Genomic DNA, 26,534 nt, shown 5'->3' on the forward strand with positions numbered 1-26,534 from the left:
TTTTTCAGAAAATACCATGGCAACACCAAAGCTCCACCTCCCTTGTCCCATATAAAACCCTGGACCCTGCTTTGTTCTTGGTTCTTGGTGCTTGGAGCCCTTGGGTGTGCTGGCCCATAAAGCACCACTGGAACGCCCAGCATGGATCCCCTCCCGCCTGTTTTCCCCTGAGCTGCAATCGCCAGCGGCTGGTGCTCGCTGGGCCATCTCTGCCCTAGAGGAGACGCTCTGGGGAAGGCAGTGCCTGGGGCTGGGATGGGCTCTGGGCACTGCTTTGGGCTGGGGAGACTGAACTTCCTTCCCAGGGGCTTCTCTGGGGCAGGGCTTGGGTTTGGCCTGGAAACAGAGGGAAGGTTCCAGGAGGTTTTTGTTCCTACCCAGAGCCGAGGCCTTTCCTGTTCCTCATCCTGCCCTGGCAGCGAGGGGCTGGGAGAGCAGCAGAAAGGGGCAGAGACACAGCGGGGACAGGGACTCTGACTCCTGCCCAGGGCATTCCCAGAGCGTGTGGAAGAAGGATCAGTCTGGAAAGAGGGGGAAGGAGCAGAAAGGGGGGGATGCTGGCAGTGACGGCATTTGTGTCCCCAGGTCACCATTGCCTGGGGTGGAGCCCTGCTCACCTGGGCACAGACGAACACTCACCTGCCCATGGGAAGCAGGGAATGAATTCCTGGCTTTGCTTCCTTGCACAGCTTTTCCTTCCCCCATGGACCTGTCTGTGTCTGAGCCCAGGAGTTTGGGCCCTTTGTCTCTTTCACTCCCTGGATTCTCCCCCATGGGTGCTCCAGGGAACTGGGCCTGAGGCCAGAGAGAGAGACAGGAGAGATGGAGCCGTGCACTGCTGCCATGGCCACAAGCAGGGCACCCTCATCCATTAATGAAAACAGGCACAGAAAGGGGCAGATGTGATTTTACACATTTCCTGCAAGCTTTCTGCAGTGTTGCTGGCAATATTTTTGTACTTTTTCAGGTGATTGACACAGCACCTCACAGGACACACTCACAGGATCAGGAGAATTATGTGATATACCATGGATTCATGTCCCTAAAAAATACCAAGGCTCTAATTGATTAGTTACTGTTTGAGTCTAGAAGTGGGCAGTACAAACTTCTCATTTTTCACTTTCAGGTGCTCATGGGGAAAGCACAGCATATTCTTCCAGGTCTTTGCACAATATTTGTTAGCTACATACAATAACAAATCTCATTTGCATCACTGCTCAACAGCTCAACATAAGGAACCCAAACTACTGGCCTATCCCTAAGACTACACAAAAATAATAAAACAAATATGTTTTGCTTCCCACTTCAGCTGCATTTGGGATTTTTGATTTTTCATGATATTTTAAGATGTACTTGTAGTTTTCTTGTTATGTCTAGGCTCTGAAGTAGGGTTTGTCATTGTTGTGAAACCAAGATTAATCAAGGATTAATACAGAAATAGATGTTCTAAACTATCCTTGTGCTGGTCCCTAGGAAGGCCCAGTGGGTGATTTCTGTCTGTGTTCAAATATGTAAAGCAACAACAAATAGTCCCACACTTAATATTTCAGATAAACAATTTAATGGCATCTTAACATTGTCTTCACAATCTTATAACATGCATATTTTACTCCTTATGAAGCTGAAATCTTTTTAAATACAAGTAATTCTACTGAAATTGTAGAAGTTTCAAAACCATTTTAACATACTGAAAATAAAAAAATCTAAAAGACCGGTCTAACAGCCATTAAAATGCAGGAAAAAGCAAGTGGACTTCAGTAAAAGAACATTCATTTAACAGCTACATTTTCTCCACTAAGTATTTATGTGTTAAGAGAAACAGAGTAAATGTAAAAGAACAGAAGTTATTTAAAACTAGAATTTCTAATGCTAGAAACAGCTTTGAAACAACTTTCTATGTAGTTCTATTTATTTCCAAATTTAAAACTGGCCAATTTTTTCCCAACATTTTGAAGCACAAGGGAGGAAAGGTGGAAAATGCTCTGCAGGGGTTGCAGTTATGGATCTCTAAAGTTTATTTGTGTAAAGGAATGAACATAGTATTAAACACACTGAGTATGACAGAAAAATGCAACAAATCACTAACTCTGAGAGAAAAACAGCCCTGCAAGCAATGCCAGGGCACTGGATATTTCTGCATTTTAAGCAAAGAGCTTTACAGCATCTTTAATTTTCCTTTTCCTGTCCATTTTGGAGAGTGCAGTCCAGCCTGCCTCGCGCATTCTCCTCATGGTTTTGAGTTTCAGAGCAGAGCCTGGAGATTTCACACTGCATGGAGCTGGGCTCTAGGAAGGAAAATAAAGCCATCCTTTAGTTTCTGTTAACAATCTGATTAACTGCTTGGTTTAATCTTAGGAAAGGCTAACATACCTTTTTTGGTGCTGTGGAATGTAATTGTGAAGCTTGTGGATAATCTTTGTACAAATTTTTAAACATTTCTTCTTCCGAGACTATGCTCTATTAAATTAAAAGTTAAAAGTTAAATTGAAAGTTACTTAGTCACACTATATTAAAAATACTTTTTCTTTCCCCCTAAGGATATTAAACTATGAAAAAAAAAGTTAAGATGTCATTATGAGGCTTAACAGTTCCATAAAAAGAATGTTAATTATGTACATACAACTACAATTCCAGAAAGAACCAATAAATTAAAAATATACACATAAATATTGGCTTGAATGTGGAAGCCCAAACTCTTTATTTCCATTCTCAGCCCCAGCAGTAAGCACAAAGAGCTGCTCAGCACATGATTTGTTCTCTGGCTCTTACCAGGAGGTCAGTGTGCTCAGAGCTGTCTGACTGAGTGTCCAGCTGCACAAGCACTTTCTGCTTTTTCCTGCTGCTCTGCTCTGCAGGCAGGTTTGTGCTTCTTCCACTCTGCATTTTATCACTTGGAGGAGTCTTTATAACATATGTCTGGGAAAGAAAATGTTTCTCTTTTTAGATTATATTTTATGGGGTAAGTATGGAATCTAAAGCCAAACTCAGGACCCAGTTTACAGTCTGAGTGTCCAAGAATTCACCTGAGAGAAATGGTGGAACTCTGATCTTTCCATCCAAACATGGAGCAAAGATCCAAACAAAGTGGGGTGGGGTATAAATATCATTTTTTGTACTATTTTTGTTGCCAAATGAGGAGAATGAAGGGGAAGCTATGGAAGAGCTGAGTTTCATGGCACATTGTATTTAAGTTCTCCATGCTTATCTGCAGAAATTTAGGTTATTCTGAACTGTAGCCACTCCATTGGACTCTATCAAACATCAAAGAAAATGGGAACAAACAAAACTGCAGGAAAAGGCTTCCAGAGAAAGACTGATAGCTATATCAAGATTGGTGTTACTTAAAATAATTTTTTCATTAGAAGTTAAACTGAGAAGCATTGAATGGTCCAGTGCAACCCTTTTTTTGACAGATAACATCAAAATGGTGCTGGATTCCATTGTTCCAATGTGAAAACCACAAGTGAACTCCTGACAGGAAGAAGGGTGAGTTCTGCAGTCAGGACTACTTTGATACTTTGACCATTTTTACAGCTATATCAGCTTTTTTCTCTTCCATAGAGGAAAAGTGCCTTTACAAATGGACACTTTTAATACTAAGTAAAACAATTGTAGAGACATAAAAAAATCAACAACTGAGCAAGAAAAATTACACACTGGGAGCCCTTTCAGAAACTGCTGTCTAATATCTCCATAGAATGGTGTGACCCTTTAAAATCCCTTCTTATCCCAGGGGAAAAAAAATCATCTACAGAGAAGTAAGAAATACAGGCAGAAAAATGCAACAAGAAAAATTCACTGTTAGGAGTTACAAAACTTCAATGTTGGACTGCCCAAGGGGCTTCCTGTTCAGAAGAACACATTTTTTATTTTTACTTTTATCTTTTTAATTTTAGGAATATAATTTGGAGACTTTCTATTTTTTACATGAATAGATTCACTGTATAGATCTAAACAAGGTTTAGGAGTACCAGGAACATAAGTCTGTATTTTCTATAATTTAAAAAGTTTGAAGTCAAAAGCATTCCAATGTCTTTTGTTGAATGCAAATAAACATGTCATTGTCATGGCATTTCAATTGATTCTACACATATAAACACTCCCAAATTCTAAAAGCAATTAAAAAGTTCAAGTTACCTTGTGTTTCTTTTCACTTTCAGGAATCATACTGCCAGAGTGCTCTTTTACGAAATTCTCCTACAAAAGAGTTATGTGACAGCAAGGACATATTTATTTGATTTCAGTTGTTAAAAATGTTCTTGGTGTAATGACAGAGCACAGTCTATAATCACAGACTGCTACAAAGTTCACACAAAAATATGACCAGATTTAGCACATTTTAGCAGATTTAGCACAACCCCAGCATTCCAAAGTCACTATTTTTCTGTTCAGTTTCATTTCTAATCCAGCTCTTCCCACAGCACAAGCCCAGGCCACACCTGTCACCCCCACTGCTCAGGGAATAAAAAACTCCACCTTTTCTTCCATTTCTGCTTTCAGTTGTTCCTTAAGGGAGGACAGTTCCTTTTTCAAACATGACAGTTCATTTTCCTACAAACCATTAAATAGAGGACAGGGTTAACTATGCACAGCCCAGAAAAAGGAAAACAGTCCCAAGTGACACAGGGACTAATTAACAGGGACACTCATTAGGTACACAAGATAATTCTATTTGCTTTTCAGCCCTATACTTGAAGCTTTGCTTTAGCTTGTTTAAAAAAGACTGAAGCACTGTTAGAAATAGGTACTTGATCAGAAGTGTTCAAGGTAATACCTTAAAACCCTTGGGAGAACAGGGGTGAGAGGGCACAATCTAAATATTTAAAACAAAAATTTCCTATTCAAAGTGGGGAGTCAGAACATGACCCACTACCTGGAGGAGCAGACACAAACACACTGCTACTCCAATTTCTTTTTAGAAACATTTTGAGTTTTTAGTGCCCAGAATAAGATCTGGTGCAGCAGGTTGGGTGGGATTGCTACTGGTAAAAATTCAAACCACACTGGAAAAGTTCCCAGAGAACTGTCTCTGGTGGGAAAGACCCCAGAGCACAGCAGGAAAAGAAACTTTTGAAGCAAACTGAAAAAAGATCTTTAGAAGTCACACACTGACTGAAGATCACATCTTTTGTCTCTCTGTGCTGTGGGTGGGCAAGAGGGAGGGATTGGAAAAAAAAGTGTTTTAAAGGTTTATTTTAATTCTCATTACTCACTTTTAATTCTATTAATAATATTTTTTATACTATTTAAGTTTGAATCTGCTTTACCCTCAAAGTGTTTTTCTCCTAATCTTTATCTCAACTCAGTCCCTGAATTTTTCTTTCCCCTCCACTGCTCAACTACAGCAGAGAAAAATGAGTGAATGTTTTTTTGTGTGTGCCTGGCACTTAGCCAGTATAAAACCACTCCACAAGGACATCAGCCCCTTCACTGAATTATTGACCATTGCAAAGTGCTCCTTACCAGTGCTCTTTCTGATGATATCTGCTTTTGCTGTTTCATTTTGTATACTTTTAACTCTGCATCTTTTTCTTCAACCAATTTATCATATTCATTCTGTGGTAAAAAAACCAAACCAACAACAAACTCAAAACATGTGACTAAATGTTACAATTATGGAGTTATCCAGTCTTAAAACATCATTTTTTCAAACCAGGCTCTTAAGATTCAGAAAGAAAAGATTCGTTGATGCTTCTGCACAAACTGTAAAACAGAAAATGCTCAATTCAAATATTATTTTGTGGACTGGCAGAGAGTGGTTTTTTTCTGTGCAGCAACATGTGCTCAGCACTAAGAGCCAGCTGTGCCATCTTTATTAATGTATCTGCTAAAGATATTGCAAAATGAGGAATAGAAAGGTAAACTAAAATGTGTCAAGCTAAACTGCTGACAGTCACTAGGTAACCTCTGAGAAAGAGGCCAAACTGATACTGAAAAATATTGCATTCACATGGTATCAAAGGAAGTCTGAATTGAAAAAAAATCTAAAAATCCCAGAAGTTTAGATGACCGGAATTATCTGCCCATAGGAATCTTTTCAAAATCTTCAATGAATTTGATTTTAGATGATGCAAAGTCCAGCATGTGTTCAGCTTCCTTTTCCCAGACTCAGGCCTGTTTCTGCTTTTGAAAGGTCATTAATGTGGTGTCACAAGTTATAAACATGGTATTGACATGGTATCACACATTGCAAACCACAGCAAGCAGGAAAATCTCTGACCTTGTGCTTTTCCATCAGTGCCACCATCTCAGTTATCTTGTGCTGACATCTGGCATCAGTTTCTCTCTGTATCATTGCTGTTTCATCACAAAGCAACCTCATCTTTTCTACCTGTCAGTAATAAATTGCATTTCATTCATCAACATAACAATATATTTTTTTTTAAATCTTAATTTCTTCTTCCCCCTGTGGGTACAAAGTTTGCAGTCCCACTTGGGCTTTATTTGCTTTTAAGATCCCTTTCAAATGCCTCATCTTTTCTGCAGATTGTTTACATGGGCAAGATCAAAGGTACAGCCATGGCAGGCAAGCTCACTCCAAACCAAAATGCCATTTCAAGCACTCTGCCCTAACATTTCTTAGCATTGCCATCAAAAAATGTGTGGGCAGAAAAATACTAATGTGGGAGAAGTTATAATCTAATTTAACTGGGCTGACTTTATACCAAGGGTGGAATTTCTTTGAACTATATCTTGAAAGAAAGAATTTTTAATTGAGTTCTCATTTTCAAAGACATATTCAAATACTTCAACCTAAGCACCTAACAGTACTAAAGCTTTGTTCACAGGGATTCACAACAAGTTCCATTTATGTTAATAAGACTGAAATATGAGCAAGGACTCTGGCCAATAAATCTTCATAAAAACATTTTAAATTAAAAAAAATAAATTGCAGTAAAAATTAACACCTCTCACCTCTTCACGAAGTTTATTTTCATTTATTTTTCTTGTTTCTATTTCTTTTTTATAGATGTCAACTTCTTCCTTATGTTGCTTGTTCATATTTTCCATCTCTAACTGCAATTTATTCACCTTTGGAGAATGCAGAATTGCTGCTGTTATTTGTTTAGTAATTACTATGTTGATGATTTTTTTCTTACCTCTTATTTTTGAGCACAAACACTGTTACTTTTCAGGTATGATTCAAGTGTTTCCTATTTAAAAGTTCAGGTTTTTTTTTTTAATAAAGAGTTGAACTTTGGCCTGAAGTGAGTTAGAAAATACTCAAAGGAACAATGGCAACAGCACAATGGGGAAGACTGCCCTAAGCAGTCACCCTAAATGCTTTGAATGCCTCAGGAAAAAACAAACACAGATGTTTGTTTCTTCTCTCTTGTAAATCTGTATCAGATTTTCACAGGTTTTATGGTACATTTTCCTCCCAGCTGTGCATTTTGATTACAGTTTTTCCATTTAAGTTTATCATATGAATAGCCTCAAAAAACTCCACTTTTCTTCAAGTGCAGTACCCAAAGCTGGACACAATATTCCCATCAGAGGGATTGCCACTGCAGAACACATTTAAAGAACAGACTAAAAAGAGTAATATATATATATATATATGTATATATATGTCTTTTAAATGCTTTTCTGTTACAATGAGGTTGCTGAACCCTGTTCAGTCCACTATCAACAAAAGAAAAAAAAAGTAAGGAACTGATTAGAAGCATCATAATTGCAATTTGAATCCATCTCTTAAATGTCCAATAGTCAGTGCCCAATGATTAAAATGGAACCATCTTCTAAAAACTATGAGCTCATTCCTGCAAAGTCTGTATCCCAGATCCATAAACCAGCTCAGAATGTATTTAATAAGTATTATCATTATTATCATTACTTACACTGGGACTTAAAACACTCACCTCATCTTCTACATGATGTTATTTAAACCTACCTTGCCTTCATAAGTGTTGCTTTTCTTGCTTTCTGCAGTAATTTTCTTTTTCAGCACCTTATTCTGTTGAAATAAAATGAAACAAGCACTGTATCTTAATAAGTTCACAGAATTATGTCATGGTTTAACTGCATCAAGAAATTCCAGCTTTCATCAGGCAAATAACTCTCTGTTGTGCAGCTCAGGTTCCAGAACAATTCTTCAAACAAATGAATGTTCAGCTAATTTCTGTGATAATTACTGTTTCTTCATGACCTTAGGAAAGGCTCCTCTTGAGCAGCAGCAGGGAATAACAAATGAGGAGCAGAATGGGAATTAAAACTAAGATGCTGCTGACAGAAGGTGTGAAGATGTCATGACCAAAAATACAAGTTATTTATTTTTACACTGAAGTTTATACAATTTGTACTAGTGCAGAATTCTTTTCTACTAGTGATAACTGAGATACTCATACAAGTACATAAATAACACTATGCACTAAATGAAAAAGAGTAGAAGTTTATTAAAGATATTATTTTTGTAATTGCTTTTTTCAAATTAAGGCTCATTACACAAATCAAGTGATTCCAAAGCTGACTCCCTAGTTTGCTCAGGGTTAGGATAAAAAAGGAGAATTTTTAAATTACATAGGTGTATCTAAAGACATCACAGCAGACACAAACCTGCTGAAAAGGCAACCTAAAGTATAATGTGTTTATGTATTTGTGACATTTAAAATCTCTACACACCTCCTGTTGCAACTCTTCCATGCATTTGGTTTTATTTTCCACCTGTTTCTTCAGATTATTCATCTGAAAGAGATATTTCAGACGTGAATTAGTAAGTTCAACAAATTACTCCCTATGTGAGCAATTCCTGTAAATGTTCTCAAATCTGCCCTTGCACCAGTCTGGTTTGTTCCAATGGGACTGAAACACCAGCTGACATGTTAGAATAATCAGAGTTTTAGCCATAAAGTACCACAAGATGTTAATTAACAGCAGTGAACCAGTTCCTTAGTGGTTATGAAATTAAGAAAGAAGAAGAAAAAAACCCCAGCATTTTCACAATTTAAAAAATGCACTTGTATGAAGTTCCCTACATCAATGAAAAAATGAATTTTCCCAATTATTTTCTACAATCTTCAATGGCTTTTCCTTTCTTGAAATTTCATTTTCAGTTCTCTTAACCTGAAATTAAAATTGTAAATATTAGGCTTTTACAATGAAATTTTGAAATCCATTCTAATGCTATAAACCCCAGGTTGCTTTGAACCAATAGAAAGAAAGTAAAAATGTTTGTATCTATTTAAGCTCAAACTCACAATACATATAAAAAGCTAATCCAGAGCCCATCCATCACTGAGTGGGTATATAAAAAACAGAAAAACAGGTTCTCTGTTTGTCTGAAAACAAACAAATCTTTAATATTAAACTTCCAGCAAAGAGTGAACATCCCAGTGACTGTGCTTGTCTTTTGAAATACCAGGGCTCACATGTGGACACACAAGGGCACAGCTGGCAGCAGCTGGGAAAGAAGAAACCTCTGGCAGAGATCACATCCCCCAGGCAGAGCTCTGCAGAAAAAATCCCAACAAAGATTTTACATTGAATGCTGCCCTGCAGGTTCTGTAAGATATTTTCATGACACAGGACATACATTTTCTTCTCTTTCATCCAGTGTACTTTTCATCTCTTCACCTGTCTTTGCCATTTTCTCCTTCAAAGACTCCAGTTCATTTCTAAGTACCAAATTAACAAACATTAGTATATATTTACATATTGCCTTTAACTTGTTTTCAGTACTTCTAATAAACCCATATTTTATTTTCTAAAAAGAGCTGCTAATGTTGATGGGAACTTCATAAGCTGCTCAATGAAAATGTTCTTGAAATGCAGCGACAGGCTCAGTAAGTCAATATGTGAACTGTCCATACTTCTTTTAAGTAGGAGAAGATGTTCCAGGAACCCCAGAAAAATACATCCTGACCTGGACTATTGCAATGCAGCTGTGAAACATGGGAGCTGCCTATTGAACTGGGGATACAGAGAGTAACTCTGATCCAGTTTTGCCTTGTCACATTTCATCCATAACCTTCAACTTCCATTTGAATTTCCTTCACACCTGAGATGTCTAATGCAAAACAAGACAGCTCTTACTATGGAATACAAAATGATGGAAAACATTGTATCTGCAGCAATTGGTATTTCTAATCTGAGAAAATTTCTACTTGGCCAACAGCAATTCTGAATAGTTTCTGTTTAGCTATATAATCTAGAAAAACATTAATCAAAAAATCCCAGAAAGCAGCATTTGAACACAACTAACTATTTGAGTCTACTTCCTTTAACAATATCAGTTAATAATATTTGCTTTTACTTGCCTTAGCTGGCTATTTGCCTCTTCTAGATTTTCAACTAACTGCTTTGTATTGTCTTCTTTTTTCTTACTATCCTAAATAAAGACCCATGTGTCAGCAAAGAAATAAAATTCAAAGTGACTTCTTAAAAAATTCAAAGCCATCCAAAGCACACAGACCTGCCTTGTTCACAAGTGTAAATACACTTCCTTTCCAATTCAAAAAGAAAAAGTAGCTCAGGTACTCTACAGACCCAAGTCATGTTGCAGCTCATCATCTAATTTGCAAAACTGAGTCATTTGTCAAACTGAGTATTGTCCTTTCAAGAAAGCTGGAAGTTTACAACTTGCCTCTTGTTGTTCTTGCAGTTTCTTGAGTTCTGCAGCCACAGCATTTTTCTCTTGTGCTGTTCGTTCTTTCTCTAGTGAAAGCTTACTGAGATACACTGTTAGCTGTTCATTCTTTAACCTAATTTAAAACAAATGGCCAAGAGGAATAAGAAGATGGATTTTGAAATCTCCTTTTAAATTAAACATACCCATTATCAAGTGTCATTCCATGCTGAAAGAAGTCCAGGCCTTTATCTACAAATACAATCTTTGCAGCAGAGTCAGAGAGATGTAAAAAGGTGACAGAAGAAGGAAAGAAAATCAGAGTCAACTTTTATATAAATATAATGGTTAGTGAAGATGATGTATTTTAAAGCAAGATTAACAATGAATTCAGAAACTTTCTCTTCTTGTTAAATAAGTCAGAGAGATATGGAACAACTACATATGCCATAGAATACATATAAATAGAGAAAGGGGAATTTAGAAATGTAAGTATATAAATAATGTCATATATGTGGTTCAAAACTTCCATTAGAAAACAATCATAGTTCATTTCACTGTGGATTAAAGCAACTTCTATATTACACCAAAACTAATGAAATATTCTATTTTCAAAATGGTCATACGCCTCTTGTTCAAGATCTGTTTTCAGAGTCACAAGCTGCTTTAAATAATCTTGTTCCTTCTCAGCTGTACTTGTCAGCTGTGCTTTCAAACCATGGAATTCTTTCTGCAAAATGAAAAGGAAGAGTTTTGAGTATCCATGTGCAAACTCCAACTGCTGGAGGTTATCAGACATGAGCTAAGAGCACAAGGCTTTCAGAAGAACCAAATAACATCCATGCCATGGATTATCCAGATTGCATCTTTCCAATCTCTGCTGGGAGCTGGAAGTGGCGCGAGACAGTGAACTGTGACACCAGTGCTGTTCATGTCTGTCCCCTGCTGTGAGTTTCATTACCTGGGCTGCAAAATTAGGGTGGGACCCTGCTCTGGGTGCTGTTTCTTATGTATAAATTTGTATACAAGTTCATGATGTGCAACTTCACTATTTCTAAAAACATGTTACTATTGCCCTACTTCAGACCTCTCTCATTTGGAGAGCATTTTCATTTCTCTCTCCACATTTTTCTCTCTCTGCATATTTTCTACAGTAGCCTCAAGATTCTTCTTCAATCAAAGTCCTCCAATTTGCCCATTTTAGAAAATGAGTGAAACTCAGTTCAGAACACTCAATGCACAGATTATAACAACAAGCAGACACAGTAAAATGCACACCTGATTTCACACTATCTTAACTTGAGTTGATATGGATTCCTGTTAGGCTTGTAAATATAAAATCATAATGAAAATAAACTTCTGTTAAGAGTGTATTTCATATAGCTTTGACTTCTGTGACAGAAAATGGGCCTGTGTCACAGCACAGAAGGGTTCCCAGAGGCCAGAGCTAATTACCTTCCTGGAAGGAAGAAAAAATGGGAAAACTTTATATCCAGAGGGAGTGGCATTTGAATGGGCATGAACAAAGAAGAAATAACCAAAAACCTTGAGAAGGAAAACCAAAAGCACAAGAGACAAGAAAAACCAAAAGCATGGGAGACAAGAAAAACAGAGGCGATAAAGAAGTTCTTAAAAGAAAACACTGAAATTGTGTGTGAGAAAGTTTAGTAGAAATGTTAAGGTAGACTAGATGGTGTTTATTTATGGCATTTAAGATACTTACAAAGCAAGAGGAATTTCATATGAAGAGCAAATGCCATGAGATTAATAAAATGAACATTTACCAGAGTTTCTGACAGCTCTTCAAGTTGCACTTCTTTATCACATTTTACTTTAGTCATCTCTTCTACAGCACATGGAATGTAAAATTAATGGAACAGGAATAATTTTTCATTATTAGCAGGCAGTATAAAACATTTACCCTTTTGCAATACCCAGTTCTCAAAACTTGTTGGATTAAGTGAAGAAAATGAAAAGCTAATTTATGACTTAATCTAAATGTAGATTTGAAAAGATGATTCAGACATTAGCAAATCTATATCTGAAGAGAAGCTAAATATTTATCCTAAATAAAATTTAGAGCCTATTATGTTTTCCACAATTATAGCTTCAAATAAACCATGGACTGTAAGACTGGAGTATTCTCCAAGTATTGATGCACCTGCATTGTTCCAGAAAAAATCTGAACTGCTGAAGGTATCAGATGGATATGATGAGAAAGGAAACCAGTTGTTACTAACTTCCAGATGGTTTCTGTGTGCACAGTCACAATTCTGGTATTTTTTACAAGTTCTCAACAGCAAGGCAGAGCTCTTACTCTGGGGACTAAGGAGCACATCCCTAGAAACCACAGGGTATCAAATTGATGATATTTAAAGAGAACCCCTGCCAGCATCATTCCACTTCCAGCATGGGGAGGGTCACAGAAACCTCCATGGGAGGGTTTTATCTCTGCTGCAGAAGTCACTCCTGGCACCTGCAGTGCTGCTGCTCTGCGCTGCAAACCAAAATGACCTGCAGAGGAATTCATGCATGAATGGTCTGACTATTGGAGCTGTGCACAGCACTGCCCTTTGGCTGCTGCCAGTACCAATGACCCCCAAAGAAAAGGGATCAGCTGAGTAAAAATAAATCCAGGCATTCCTGACAGGTACAGGTACTGTAAAATCATTTCTTCAACTACTAGAGACAGTCCATTTCCAGAAAAGAGCAGAAAACATTTTTATTACTGCCCAGCTCATTTTCTGCCTTTCTACAAGCCTTACCCAGTTCAGCAGATTTATTCTGGAGCTCCAAGGTAAGCAGCTTTGAATCATCTTCAGATTTCTTTAATCTAGGAAAATGGTAAATGAAAAATCCCAAATGTAGAGTACAAAGGACTGCATTTGAAACTTACAGGACAATAAGACAAAGTCTTACCACAAGCACTTTAAGAACATTTAACTTTTAACAGGCAGATAATTTATCTGCCTGCAACACACATCAAATTACAGTTTTACAACCTCAGAACAGTAGACATAAAAGTAAACAAATATATATCTACAGAAATCTGTATTTTTTAAAGACAGAATTATGCAAGTTGAAGGGGGCAAAATTTACTTTTTATACAGTATCAACTATCACAAACAAAAAAAAAATTACATAAATTCTCTGCATTTAGACCACTGTGTGAAAAAAACCTCCAAATTTCAGCTTCATTTCCAATTGTTCTTGGTTTTGTTATAGACTGCAACCTGTAAGATCACTCTTGGAATTTCAACTCATTAATTTACCTATTTTGCTCTTCTTGCAGCAAGCTTTTCAAATTTGCAACAGAAGTCTCAAACTCCTCTGTCAGGGCTGCAAGCAAAGCCTTCAGTTTTTTACATTCTTCCTCCTGCTCTTCCTTTTCTCCAGTGACCTGAATTAATGTTTTCACTGTAGTCTGGAATTCAGTTTCCAAGTTCTTCTGAGCAACCTTCAAGACATGATATCATTTCTAAACATGTTTTCCAACAAACAGCTACAGCTGTTTCGTGTCTAAAGTATCCATAATTATTTATGCAAATGATCATCTAGTCTATTTCTACTGTAAAGCTATAAGTAAGGGGTACCTCTGCCTTTTGCAATGAAATTTTAGCCTCTTCCAGCTCTGCCCTCAAATGTTCTTTACTGACCTGGGATTCCTTTAACATTTCTTCATTATGTACTAAACAAAAAAAAAAAAAAGTTTATATTGTTAAAAATAGGATATTTACTAAAAAATGCTGCTAAAAATGGAAAATTACATACATTTAAAGAATGTAACAAAGACCAATGGTACTGACATCATCTACTATAAAATGATAGATAAAATTTGAATATAGATGGCTTAAAATATTGAAAAGTAAGTTCTGAAAAGTAAGTTTCCTCAGTGACATCTACCTGACTTTAAATTTGCAAAACTGAAGCAACATATTTTCCCCTTGCAATTTTCAAAAGCTCTCACTGCTTGACTCACCCTAAAAACTGCCCTGCCAGTCCTGCTCCCACATGAGCAGCTCCTGTTCCAAACAAAAATAAGGCCTTCAAGGCCCCAAAATTCTGCTGCCAACCAGCAACAGAATAAGACTATCATGGCCCTGTTTCCTATGCTTCTAATAAACAATTACATATAATAAACAAACAATCATAAACAACTACATTGAAATTCTGTAAACAATTACATTTAAATACAGCAGGCAGAACTCTTACATTTTGCTTCCATTAAGTCAGCAATCTTATTTTGTGACGTCTGCAGCTGAGCCTTGATGTCTTTTATGACATCATCTTTTTCATCTCTCTGTATGGTAAGAGCTGAAATCTAGAAAAATGCAAGAAATATCATCATGAAGTCTGGAAAAGGGACAGATAATAATTTTCATTTGTACCCCAGCTATGATAAGCAGACATTTTGCTGTCATTGAAGTTAGATTAGATAGATAGATAGATAGATAGATAGATAGATAGATAGATAGATAGATAGATAGATATAGATAGATAGATAGATAGATAGATAGATAGATAGATAGATAGATAGATAGATAGATAGATAGATAGATAGATAATATTTGGCTAGATACAATCTTAGCCAAATATTGATCAAGTCACATTACTCTAAACAAAATGTTCTCCAATTCAAAATCAAACCATCAATTCCAGTAGACTAAAGGTACTGAAACATCATTAAACTTAGCAGAATTTGACTTAAATGCAGCTTCAGACATTATTTTGTCTTTTTTACTAATACCCAGAAACACTTCTTGGCTCTTGCATTGCCCCTTTAGGCACAAATAAAGCTCTACATATTAAATGGTAAAATGAGCAAACCTGCTTTTCCTTTTGGCTGACTTCCAGTCTGCATTCTTTCTCAAACTTGTCCACTTTTTCCGCTTCTTCTTTTACTTTGGAGATACAGTAACATCCATAGTTAACATTCTAGCTGAAATATACTCCAAGTTCAATACAACTTCCACTTTAAGACTGCTTGGAATTCTACAGCTCTACCATTTGTTTTCCAAGAGTAATTGTTGAGGCAATGTTTGATTTTATAATCAAAATACAAACAGAAAAGACCATGTGAAAATGAAACAGGAACATAGCAGGCTATACATACAGAGAGAGAGCATTTAGCTAAAGTTTCTGTAGCTATACACTAGTGGATTCTCATTTAAATAAACAAACTATGTGAAATAAATATTGATCTCTAGACTGTACTTCACAGACAAAACTTCAATTTTGAGCGACTGTTTGAAAAATAAAGTTTCAGATTTGGCCCAGTGGAACAGCAACAGAAGCGGCCAGGCAGTGACCAAAGGCAGCATGAATAAAAGAAGGGTCCCAGTGTCTCAGTGTGAGCTGCTCACCATTCCAGCACTTCACATCTGCCTGCCCTGACACTGCGTGTGTAACACAAGCTATGAAGTACAAAACTGAGCCAGCTGCATAAACTCAATAAACAGAATTCTCACATTTGAAACTCATTTCCAGTCTGTCGTTCTCTGCTTGCACACGAAGCTCTTCAAATGCCACTGTCATTCTCTAAAAACAAAATTTAATATTTGAAGTTCAATATTGGAAACCCTGGAACTTCTCCAGGGGCTGCTGCCCACCTCAACCATTCTGAGGAACCAGCAGGGAGGTGAAACAGAGCCCAAAAAGAAGCCAGAAGTTGTGGCAGTGACCCAGCACTAAGCACACATCACCCAGATCACAGGGATCTACATCCCACACACTGCTGCACTTTCTCCATTGAATGTGTTTGATGTAACACAAAAATAATTCTTGAAAAGGGATTGAAAACCCAACTTCCTGCATCACACATGACATGATACCCACACATGATGGATACAAACAGTATCCCAACATAAACATGGCACTCAGCTCAGCTCACATAACTCACATTCCTTTCATCAAGCTTGGTCACTTACTTCTACGTTGCTGTGAAGTTCCTCATACAATTGTATTGTTGCTTCCTTTTCCTGTTCATCTATCAAAGCAAGAACATAGGAGAAAGTTTTTCTTTTGAACAAGAATGCCAGCTGCCCAAGTCATAATACTTAATCAGCATAATGAATTAAAAAAGGAATTATCAGCTCCATTCTTATTAAATAAGTCATTATGAAACATGGTGCCAAAAGTTACAATCTAAAAAAATTTAGAATCTAGGGAAAATGTGTATTTCATTGAGACATTGAGCAAGCTCAGCTTTTAAATTTCCTTCCCAAGATATTTTTTTCTGTGAAAAGTGTAATTCTGGATCAGCTTATGTGACCATATTAATTATTATAGTATTAATGCTGTTGAATCATAATGTATCAAAACTGTTGGTATTTATAAACTATAATCTATAACCACAGATATGTCATAAAATTGCAACACTCCATGTCCATATTTTCCTTCTTTTCTTTCCCTTTTGTAATTGATAGAAAACAATTAAAAAGAGAACAGTAACAGAAACAGGTATCAAAAAAGAACAGTACATCTATGCACTGTGTTTCTAGAATTAAGTGTATTCCAACTATTCTAGTGTTTCTAGAATTAAGACAAAAAAGAAACAGACACTTCTTAAGTATCCACGATCAAGTTAGTAAAATTCTAAATTGCATATAAAGTAAAATTCCCAATCAAGAACATGTTTTAAAACCTCAAGAATTTAAACTTCATTAGGTTATCCAACTGTCTTGGCTTGTTCAGTTTCATGAGAAGAATTCCAGTTACTCATTATACCTTGGGGTTAAGACCTTTTTTCCCCACAAATGTGTGATGGCTGAAAACAGGAAATGTCAGCTCTGGAAATTTGTTCCAGAGTGCTGGGAATTCAGAGTAGATTCTACTGCCTAAAAACAGGCATGAAGTGTCACTTCTTATGTCTGAATATATTCCCAGAGTGTGGCTGGGACTGCAAAGCTTCAATGGGCTGAGCAGCCTTGGGGAGCCCTGCCCTGCCCTGCAGTGGCTCCAGTGCCAGTCGGGGCTGTGAGCACTGCCTCAAACCTGGAGCACTGTTTGGGCACCCAGAGAGCTCCCAGGCTGGCAACCCTGCAGCAAACAATTTCACTGCCTTCAAAAGCCCTCTGCATTTAGCATTACAAACCACAAGTCTGTTAGACCTGGGGCTTCACTTCCAATTTTGTGAGCCACTTAAAATTCACTTCTCATTCTGAGAGCCACATCCAGTCGATCTCAACTGGAGAACTTCTCTGAACAGCACGAGAAATTTCTTCTTCTTGCTTCTGTTTGTGAATTCAGAGCAAGCTAGAAGCACATTTACTCTGATAAATAAAAACTAAATAAGCATTTACATTTGCTGGTCTTCTCTGTGAAACGAGTGCAGGTTTCCTTGAGCAGATTACACAGATGCCTCGAAGCAGCAGCTCTAAAGGAGGAAAAAATATCATGTTTGCACAGGAGTGCACAGTACTTTGTGCACCTAAGGAGTAACAATGGAAATGACCTTCAATATTTAACAGCTACATAAAACTGCCCATGTGAAAATGGATTATTTCCACCACAAAAATATATACTTGGTTCTATTACTTACTCTTTCAAGAGATCTTTATTTTCACATATCTCATCTTCCAGTTTCAAATGGAGTTTTCCATTTTCAAACTGATTTCATAGGGAACAAATGCAAAAAGACTGTTATTGAAAAATGTATTAGAAATGCACTTTGATTTCTCAAATCCCTCATGAAAAAGTCATTTAGGGCATCAGTAGACAGAAGTTGGTTTTATCTGGTATTACATGCTGAGTCATCTTTTTCATGAAAGATGCAGTAATTAATGAACAATAATTTACCAGCAAATGAGACACTTACAGGTATATTCTTCATACACACACTCACACAGGACAGGTGCCTGCAACTTCTCAAAATAATCCCTTTCTTAAGGCACAAACCAAACTGCAACAGTCTTTAATATTTAATTGTATCAATAACAGTGTCATACTGAATCAGGAAACACTGAACTTCATCTATTCAATGTACACTATACAATACTGGCCTGCAGTTCTTGAATGGCTTTATTCTGTGCTTCAATAATCTTTCTATTCTCTTGGAGTTTTCTTTCTTTCTGGTTTAGTTCAGTTTCCACAGTCAGTTTCCACTGCTTGATCTTCTCAGCCTCTTTGTAGAGTTTTGAGAACAATTCATTCATTGTTTCTGGATTCTATTAAAACAGGTTCCACAATTTAATCTCAAATACTATCCAATTTATAGTATATAATATCTAATTAATATTGTTGTAGATAACATATTTCTCTCCTAGAAACATCACAAGAGTAATATTTTTCCACAGATGGTGATATAAGCTTAGATATGATCAGGAGTCCAAGTTTAAATCTTTGTGCATCCTCTATGTATGTATCAAAAGGCATTACAAAGCACACAGGAGAAACAAATACAATGAACTATCCCAAATCCCCTTCAGACATCACCAAATAGATGGGCCTAAAGACATGGATAACTTCAGTCCACCAAAATCAATAAAAGTTTTGCCAGAATTATCAGTGAAGCCAAAATTCCTTCTAGTAGGTTCTTCCCACCACTTCTGTCCTCTCCTTCTGACAGACACTGCTGAGTTAAGTAAAAGCAGCTTCAGAGACTTTGCCCAAGAGTACCTGTGATATTGCCATGGACACACACAGAATCACAGAATAATGAGGTTGGAAGAGACCTCTCAGATCATCGAGTCCAACCTATGCCCTGACACCTCAACTACAGCACCAAGTGCCATGTCCAGTCTTTTTTTAAACACATCCAGAGATGGTGATTCTACCACCTCCCTGGGAAGAGCATTCCAGCGCTTTATTATTCTTTTGGTGAAAATCTTTTTCCTAATATCCAACCTATCCCTTCCCTGATGTAGCTTGAGACTGTGTCCTCTGGTTCTGTCAGTGCTGCCCTGTGGAAGAGACCGACCCTACCTGGCTCCAACCTCCCTGCAGGAAGCTGTAGAGAGCAATAAGGTCACCCCTAAGCCTCCTCTTCTCCAGGCTGAACATGCCCAGCTCCTTCAGACGTTCCTCACAGGGCTTGTGTTCCAAACCCCTCACCAGCCTTGTTGCCCTCCTCTGGATGTGCTCCAGCATCTCAACATCCTTCCTAAACTGAGGGCCCAGAACTGGACACAGCACTCAAGGTGCAGCCTCAGCAGTGCCGAGTACAGGGGCAGAATGACCTCACTGCTCCTGCTGCCACATCATTCCTGATCCAGGCCAGGAGCCCTTGGCCTTCTTGGCCACCAGGGCACACTGCTGGCTCATATTCACCAGCACCCCCAGGGCCCTTTCTGCCTGAGCACTGTCCAGCCACACTGTCCCCAGGTTGGAATGTTGTAGGGGATTTTTGTGGCCAAAATGTGGAACTCAGCACTTGGACTTATTAAACTTCATGCTGCTGGACTCTGCCCATCCATCCAACTGATCTAAGTCTTTCTGCAGAGCTCTCCTTCCTTCCAATAGATCAACACAAGCTCCCAGCTTAGTGTCCTCTGCAAATTTACTGATCAAGGACTTGATGCCCTCATCCATGTAGTCTACAAAAATATTAAACAGAACTGGTCCCAGCACAGAGCCCTGAGGGACACCCCTGGTGCCTGGCTGCTAGCTGGATGCAGCACCATTCACCACCACTCTCTGGCCGGCCATGCAGCCAGTTCTGAGCCCAGCACAGAGAGCTCCTGTCCCAGCCGTGGCTGCAGCTTCTCCAGGAGTGTGCTGTGGGAGACAGTGCCAAAGGCCTTGCTGGAGCCCAGATACACAACACCCACAGCCTTTCCTGCATGCACCAGGCGGTCACCTGCTCACAGAAGGAGCCCAGCTTGGTGAGACATGACCCACCCTTGGTAAACACCTGCTGGCTGGGTCTGATAGCCTGGCCATGCTGTGAGTGCTGTGTGATAGCACTCAGTATGAACTGCTCCATTATCTCACCTGCTACTGAGGCCAGGCTGACTGGCCTGGAATTACCAGGATCCTCCTTCCTACCTTTTTTGTACATGGGTGTCACACTGGCCAGTGTTCAATCATCTGGAACCCCACCAGTGAGCCACAACTCCTGATAAATGATGGAGAGAGGCTTGGCAAGCTCATCTGCCAGCTCCCTCATCACCCTGGCATGGACCCCATCTGGACCCAGGGATTTATAAATATCCAAGTGTCCCAGCAGTTCTCTGCTCACACAGAGCAGGAAGGAAAAGCACCACCCTTGTGCCCTTAGAACACCTTGAAAGGGCCCTACAAGCAGTGCTGGGCCAGTGGTCGAGGCAGGGAGAGCAACACACAAGCCCTTTGGTTCACTTACAACACTCCCAAACACCATCCTTGTTTTGGCTGCATCACACTTTTGTTACAGTCCTGATGGTACTTTAATAGCTTAGGATTAAAAGAGTCTAAAAAGTTGTCAGGAATATGAAAATCAGCAGAAAGAGCACAAGAAATGTGTTTTATTTTGTGGTAGCAAACAGTGTTTTGTAGCTGCAAAGTACAGAAGGTATTGCAAAAAAAATGAGCTGTACTGAATTGTGCTAAAGCAGAGATGTGCTGGTAAAGACACTGTGAGAAGAATACAGTGCTTGAGGAAACCACTGAATTCATTGTTTTACAGATAAAATAAAGCCAGACAAGGCAATTGGGATAATCTACTTCAGTTTTCCAAAGAATACTCTGACTTCAACCCTTCTGCCCCTCAACAGAATATTCAGAACCAGTTCCACAAGGATACTTAAGTGTTTAAGTCTTACTCTAAATAAAGCTCATAGACTTCGCAGGCACTTCAAACAAAGAAAAAAACAACAACAATATTGCAATCACCCTAATTTTTAAAGATTTGTTTCCAGGCATGTTCACTACATCACAAATATCTCCTCCAAGTTATTCAGCTTTAAACAGGAGACAGAAAATATTATTCCCTTTTGACTACTCCCTTTAGCCCTAAAATATCTACTGAATAATGCTTTAGGCACTGTTTGGGAACAAATTCAAAAGACCCCAAGGAATTAATTAGATGGGCAGAGTTGATACTTAGCTCACCTCTTCATCTACTTCAGAGCAAAGTTTCACTTGCTGTGAAATTGTATCTGAAACATAAAGAGATTTTGATCAATGTATTTCTAAAACAAGTAACAGTGAAACTGTATTTAACAGTTACAGATATGGAACTGTGAGACTACTCATGAAAATTAAAACCTGACAATATATAAAAATCTAAAGAAGGTGCATGGCAAACATTCCAGTTGTACCTGAATCAGTGATTTCGCCACGGCTCCACACATCGAATGGCAGCTTAAAGTCATCATCTGAACATCTATTAAAACCCTGCACAAATTAAAAAATTAGTTCCTTATGGGTAGATTTGTAAAAAATAAATTGTAAAATCCAAGAGAAAAAAATCCCTACCGATGATGTGAAAATAGAATTTATCATTAATAAAACAGCTGCCTACAATTTTCAAAGCCCAAGGTATTGGTAATGGCTTTGGAACTCACTTCTTACTTCCCAGTGGTTGATCAAACTGTTGGTGTCCTGCAGTTTGATTTATAGACTGTGGCCAAAGGGGAGCTTTCAATGCAGGCAATTCAGCAGCTTCTGCCTGTCTGGGCACTGCTGCATGGCAAAGGACTCAGGGAGACAAATTATTTTTTTCAAGACCAGTAGTTGATATTTCTTTTTTGCTTTACTTCCAAGGGCACTTCTAAACCATATCTGATTATGTGTCAGCATGAGAATACCCTTTTACAAGGTTTTGAAGTCACAGAAGTTCATCCTGTAAACTGCTAACTCATCTGCTGTCAGAATATCTCATCCCTAATCTCAAAATACTTCATTAGGAGCTTCGACATGAAAAAATAACTTGTGGAATTCCCGTAACTCAGTGTGGGGACAGTACATTTTCACTGCACACCTGATCTAGTGAGACCAAGACACCAATGCCAGTGCGAGCATCTGAGTGGGGCCTGTGGGAATCCATAAAATCAGAGGGGTTTCAGAAAGCTGCAAAAGGCAGTCTCAGAGACAGCAGAACTGGGATTAGAGCCAAGCAGTAGCCATGAGATAGGTCAGCAGAAAAAATAATGTAAAAAGTAGAAAAGTAAGGACAAATAGAACAATGGTCTGTGTATTAACGTTTGGCTAGAATAACTCCCTAAGTTACAGAAAAGTTTATCTAGCCAGATATTAGGAAGTTTTAAGGTTAATAATGGAGCTATGTGCATTTTGCTTTAAGGCTTAAAAGCAGGTATTGTATTCAAAATAAGCAAGCATTGTTTTAACCAAAGGTACGTGTGCTTATAGTGCTTGGACTGAACTACTGTCAATGTGCTTTTGATTTGTGTGACTGGTCAAAAAACTTTTAAAGTAAGTTGTAACATTAAGTTCTTGGTCAGCTGCCTGGGGTGTGAGCTGCTGGCATCTTCCCACTGTCATAACCATGTAATGAGACTGATGATGGGAAAATAAAACAGCTCAAGTCAGTTCCTCAGCAATCCCATCCCGTTGGTGATTTGTACACAGACCCCGGCCAGCGATAGAGCCCTGCTCGCTCTCTGGGCTGAATTACCCACATCAAACACGGACTTACAACACAGAGCGGATGCTTGAGAAGATGATTCCCTTCAGTTTTGATAGATAACAACAACAAAGGTCTTTGAAATTCAAACCAAAGATGTCTGTGCATGTGCCACACTAGGCATACACACAGAAATGAGTCCAGCACAGGAGCCGTCCCGGCCTATACAGGGGCAGGTGTGTGTATGCTCCAGCCCGGGGCAAGGGGCAGGTGTGTGTGTGTTCCAGCTCGGGGCTCTTTGGGAGCAAGGGGCAGGTGTGTGTGTGCTCCAGCTCGGGGCCCTGCCGGGGCACTCCCCGGGCCCAGCACTGTCCCCGTGTCCCCGGAGAAGGGCCCCTGCGCTTTCCCCCCGTCCCCTCCTCAGCCGCGGCCTCCAGAGCAGCACAGCCCGAAGGGGCAGCCGGGGGAGGGGGGGTGGGGGGAAGGTGTGATATGGGCCGCCCTCAGCGGCCCCGCGGCCGAGCACTTACCTGGGATCTGCCCGCAGACACCTGCGCAGCGCTCAGACGCGGCGGCATGAACAATTTAAAGCGGTTTTCCTTCTCCATGGCTCCGATAAAAGGGCGGGCGGGACGGGACGGCCCCAGCTCCCGGCGGCCGCTGAGGGCGGGCGCGAAGGGCGGGAAGCGGCAGCGGCCCCTCAGCGCGGGAGAGCTCTGAGGGGAAGGGGGGGGTCACGCCTGCACAGGGAATAACTGGGAGAGCCCAGTCCTCCTGTGGCAAAAATGCGTATTTTATGATTGACTTTTCGCGAATATTAAAATGAATATTATATGTGTTTTGTCAGAAAGTTATGCTGTATTAATGTTATGAATAAGAAGCTTGACTAGGCTAATATTCAAGCAGCAATCAATTTATTATTTAATATGGTAAAGTATGAGCAATACAGCGCTGGGTACAGTGGGGGAAGTTTTCCCTCCAACTGCACACTGATAATTGAGGGTTACAGGTATTTATAGGGGTACTTATCAGCTTTTCCAGCAGTTTCTGTTTCTAATTTTTTTACTCATCAGCAACTTTTGTTCTAAATTACTACATCATGATTCTATACACTATTGTGATCTTAGTTTTTCAGGATGTATCTCAAAAGGAGTATCTCTAGATGGTGATGGTTTCATTTCTGAAAGAAGAAAGACGAATCTCATGTGGTGGGGTCTAGCTCTTCAGATGTGTGTTCACCTTTTAATTGCAGAGACTATAAATCTCGTAACAGTGATGTCTAGCTTCTTTTTGGTCGAAACTATAAACTCTTGATGTGATGTTCATCTTCTTTTCTCAAGCTGTTTTTCTCTGCTTCAATAAGGCGTAAGATAAGCATATTTCTTTTATATATATTCTAAAGCTATAGTTTCAAGGATACAAGTAATATTCTAACATTATACTTCAAAAGGTTATTACTGCAGAACTCTTTATGGATTAAATGCAGGCAAAAAGCAACATTTTTAGCACTGTAATTCTAATGCTCTTAAATCAACTAGGGTTAATTTGCAAACAATAGATAGGTTTAAAGGCCTTTTTCTATGCTTTATTCTCTTCAGTTATTATTAGAATTCACAGCTCTCTCATTGTCGGGGTCTACACATTTCGCATTCACAACAACACACATCGCCTGTTTGTACTTGACACGAAACACAACTTTGTATTTTACAATTAATTTTCTTAAGTAGTAGGTTAAATCTAGTTTTAGGGTATAACATAATGTTCAAATAGAAACCATGCTATGTGAGATACTTTTTTAAAGAAAGGACTTGCAGCGACATAGCAGCCACAGGACACCTAAATCTTTCAGAGAAAGAGAATTTATTGCTCTCTTATCAGAAGAAACGAACTTCTTCCTGCCTGCTCAGCCATGAAGGTGCCGTCAGGATTCAGAGGAAGAAGCTGACACTGACCAGACAGAATCCTGTGTTTGAATGGAATTTATGCATCATGGATGAGGGGTATGAATATGCAACAGGTTATTGTTTTTAAGAGTTAATCCTCTGTTAACCCGTGTCTTTTTTTGGGCTTATTTTGCCCAGAAAAGGTACCCGGACATCCATAACTCTGTTTCTATTGTATCATATTGTCTTAATCCAAATTACCCAAATTATTATTACTCTAATTATATTGCTATTTTTATAACCATTTTATTACTTTTAAACTTTTAAAAAACAAGTGATTGGTGTTTTTCACATCCTGTGACCCCCCCCATGTTGTAAATGGTTCCCCCAGAAACATTGGTACATGGGATGTTGTGTCAGATACTGTGTGAAAAACGCCAATCACTTCTTTTTAAAATTTTCAAATTTTAGTAGTAATTAAATTGTTATAAAAAGATTAATTTAATTAGGATAATAAAAATTTGGACAATTAAGTTTTAGGACAATATGAGACAAGAAGAACAAAGAGTCATGGATGTCCAAGTACCTTTTTCTGGGCAAAATAAGCCCAAGAAAGGACACAGGTTAACAGAGGATTAACCCTTAAAAACAATAACCTGTTGCATATTCATACCCCTCATCCATGATGCATAAATTCTATTCAAACACAGGATTCTGTCTGGTCAGTGTCAGCTTCTTCCTCTGAATGCTGACGGCGTCTTCATGGCTGAGCAGGCAAGAAGAAGTTCGTTTCTTCTGTTAAGAGAGCAATAAATTCTCTTTCTCTGAAAGATTTAGGTGTCCTGTGGCTGCTATCTCACTGTAAGTCCTCTCTTTAAAAAATATCTTACATAGCATAGTTTCTATTTTAACATTATGTTATAACCTAAAACTAGATTTAAAACACTACTTAAGAAAATTAGTACAACATAACTTTCTAACACAACACATATAATATTCATTCTAATATTTGTTAAAAGCCAGTCATACAATATGCGTTTTTCACACAGGGAATGCAGGCCCTGGAGGCATCTCCTGAAGCTGGCACAGCCCCAGCAGATGGCATCGGTGAGGAGGGAGCTGCTGGGGGGCAGTTTGGAATAACTTTGCTGTCCTAGGGTGACGTTAGGACGCTTGTATCCCCAGTTGTCTGTTCTGTTTATGCTGGATACTATGTTCTGTGCTTTCAAGACTGGCTCTGAAGAGCGAAGTTTTGTTTTGGTTTTGCTCTCAGCCACTCCCCCACGGCTGGCGGGACACAGAGACAGGGCAGTACATGGTGCTGCTTTTGCTTTTTGCTCGGCTTTTTGCTTTGCTCTTGCTTCTGCTTTACTCCTGCTTTGCTCTTGCTTTTGCTTCTGTTCATTAATTAGTTTAGCTAAGCAGTCCGAATTTTTCCCTGGACTATTTCTCCTTTCCTTTTTTTAGAACCACTCAAACCTGCTCTGGACTGGGACCTGGGAAACACCAAGAGTTTGCACCTTGTGGCTGCAGCAGCTACCCCAGCACCTGAGGGACTGATAACAGAGCGACCGCCCCCAAGAGA

General features: G+C 38.9%; 1 protein-coding gene across 1 annotated transcript; it reads right to left on the bottom strand.

Annotated features, from left to right (window-relative positions):
- Positions 1-1,574: 1,574 nt before the first annotated feature.
- Positions 1,575-23,674, bottom strand: LOC131094571 (synaptonemal complex protein 1-like). Its single transcript, XM_058042230.1, is given in 30 exon segments — positions 1,575-2,285; positions 2,371-2,457; positions 2,770-2,916; positions 4,138-4,197; positions 4,477-4,551; positions 5,464-5,556; positions 6,221-6,331; positions 6,916-7,032; positions 7,895-7,957; positions 8,623-8,687; positions 9,003-9,063; positions 9,533-9,614; positions 10,257-10,327; positions 10,583-10,700; positions 11,191-11,294; positions 11,645-11,745; positions 12,330-12,410; positions 13,330-13,397; positions 13,837-14,021; positions 14,158-14,252; positions 14,777-14,885; positions 15,392-15,465; positions 16,033-16,102; positions 16,492-16,550; positions 17,866-17,939; positions 18,105-18,172; positions 18,565-18,729; positions 21,593-21,639; positions 21,802-21,888; positions 23,578-23,674. Coding segments are annotated over 30 exon segments (2,778 nt in total). The 3' UTR covers positions 1,575-2,141.
- Positions 23,675-26,534: the final 2,860 nt, after the last annotated feature.

This window comes from Melospiza georgiana, chromosome 29, assembly GCF_028018845.1.
Source record: "Melospiza georgiana isolate bMelGeo1 chromosome 29, bMelGeo1.pri, whole genome shotgun sequence".
NCBI lineage: Eukaryota > Metazoa > Chordata > Aves > Passeriformes > Passerellidae > Melospiza > Melospiza georgiana.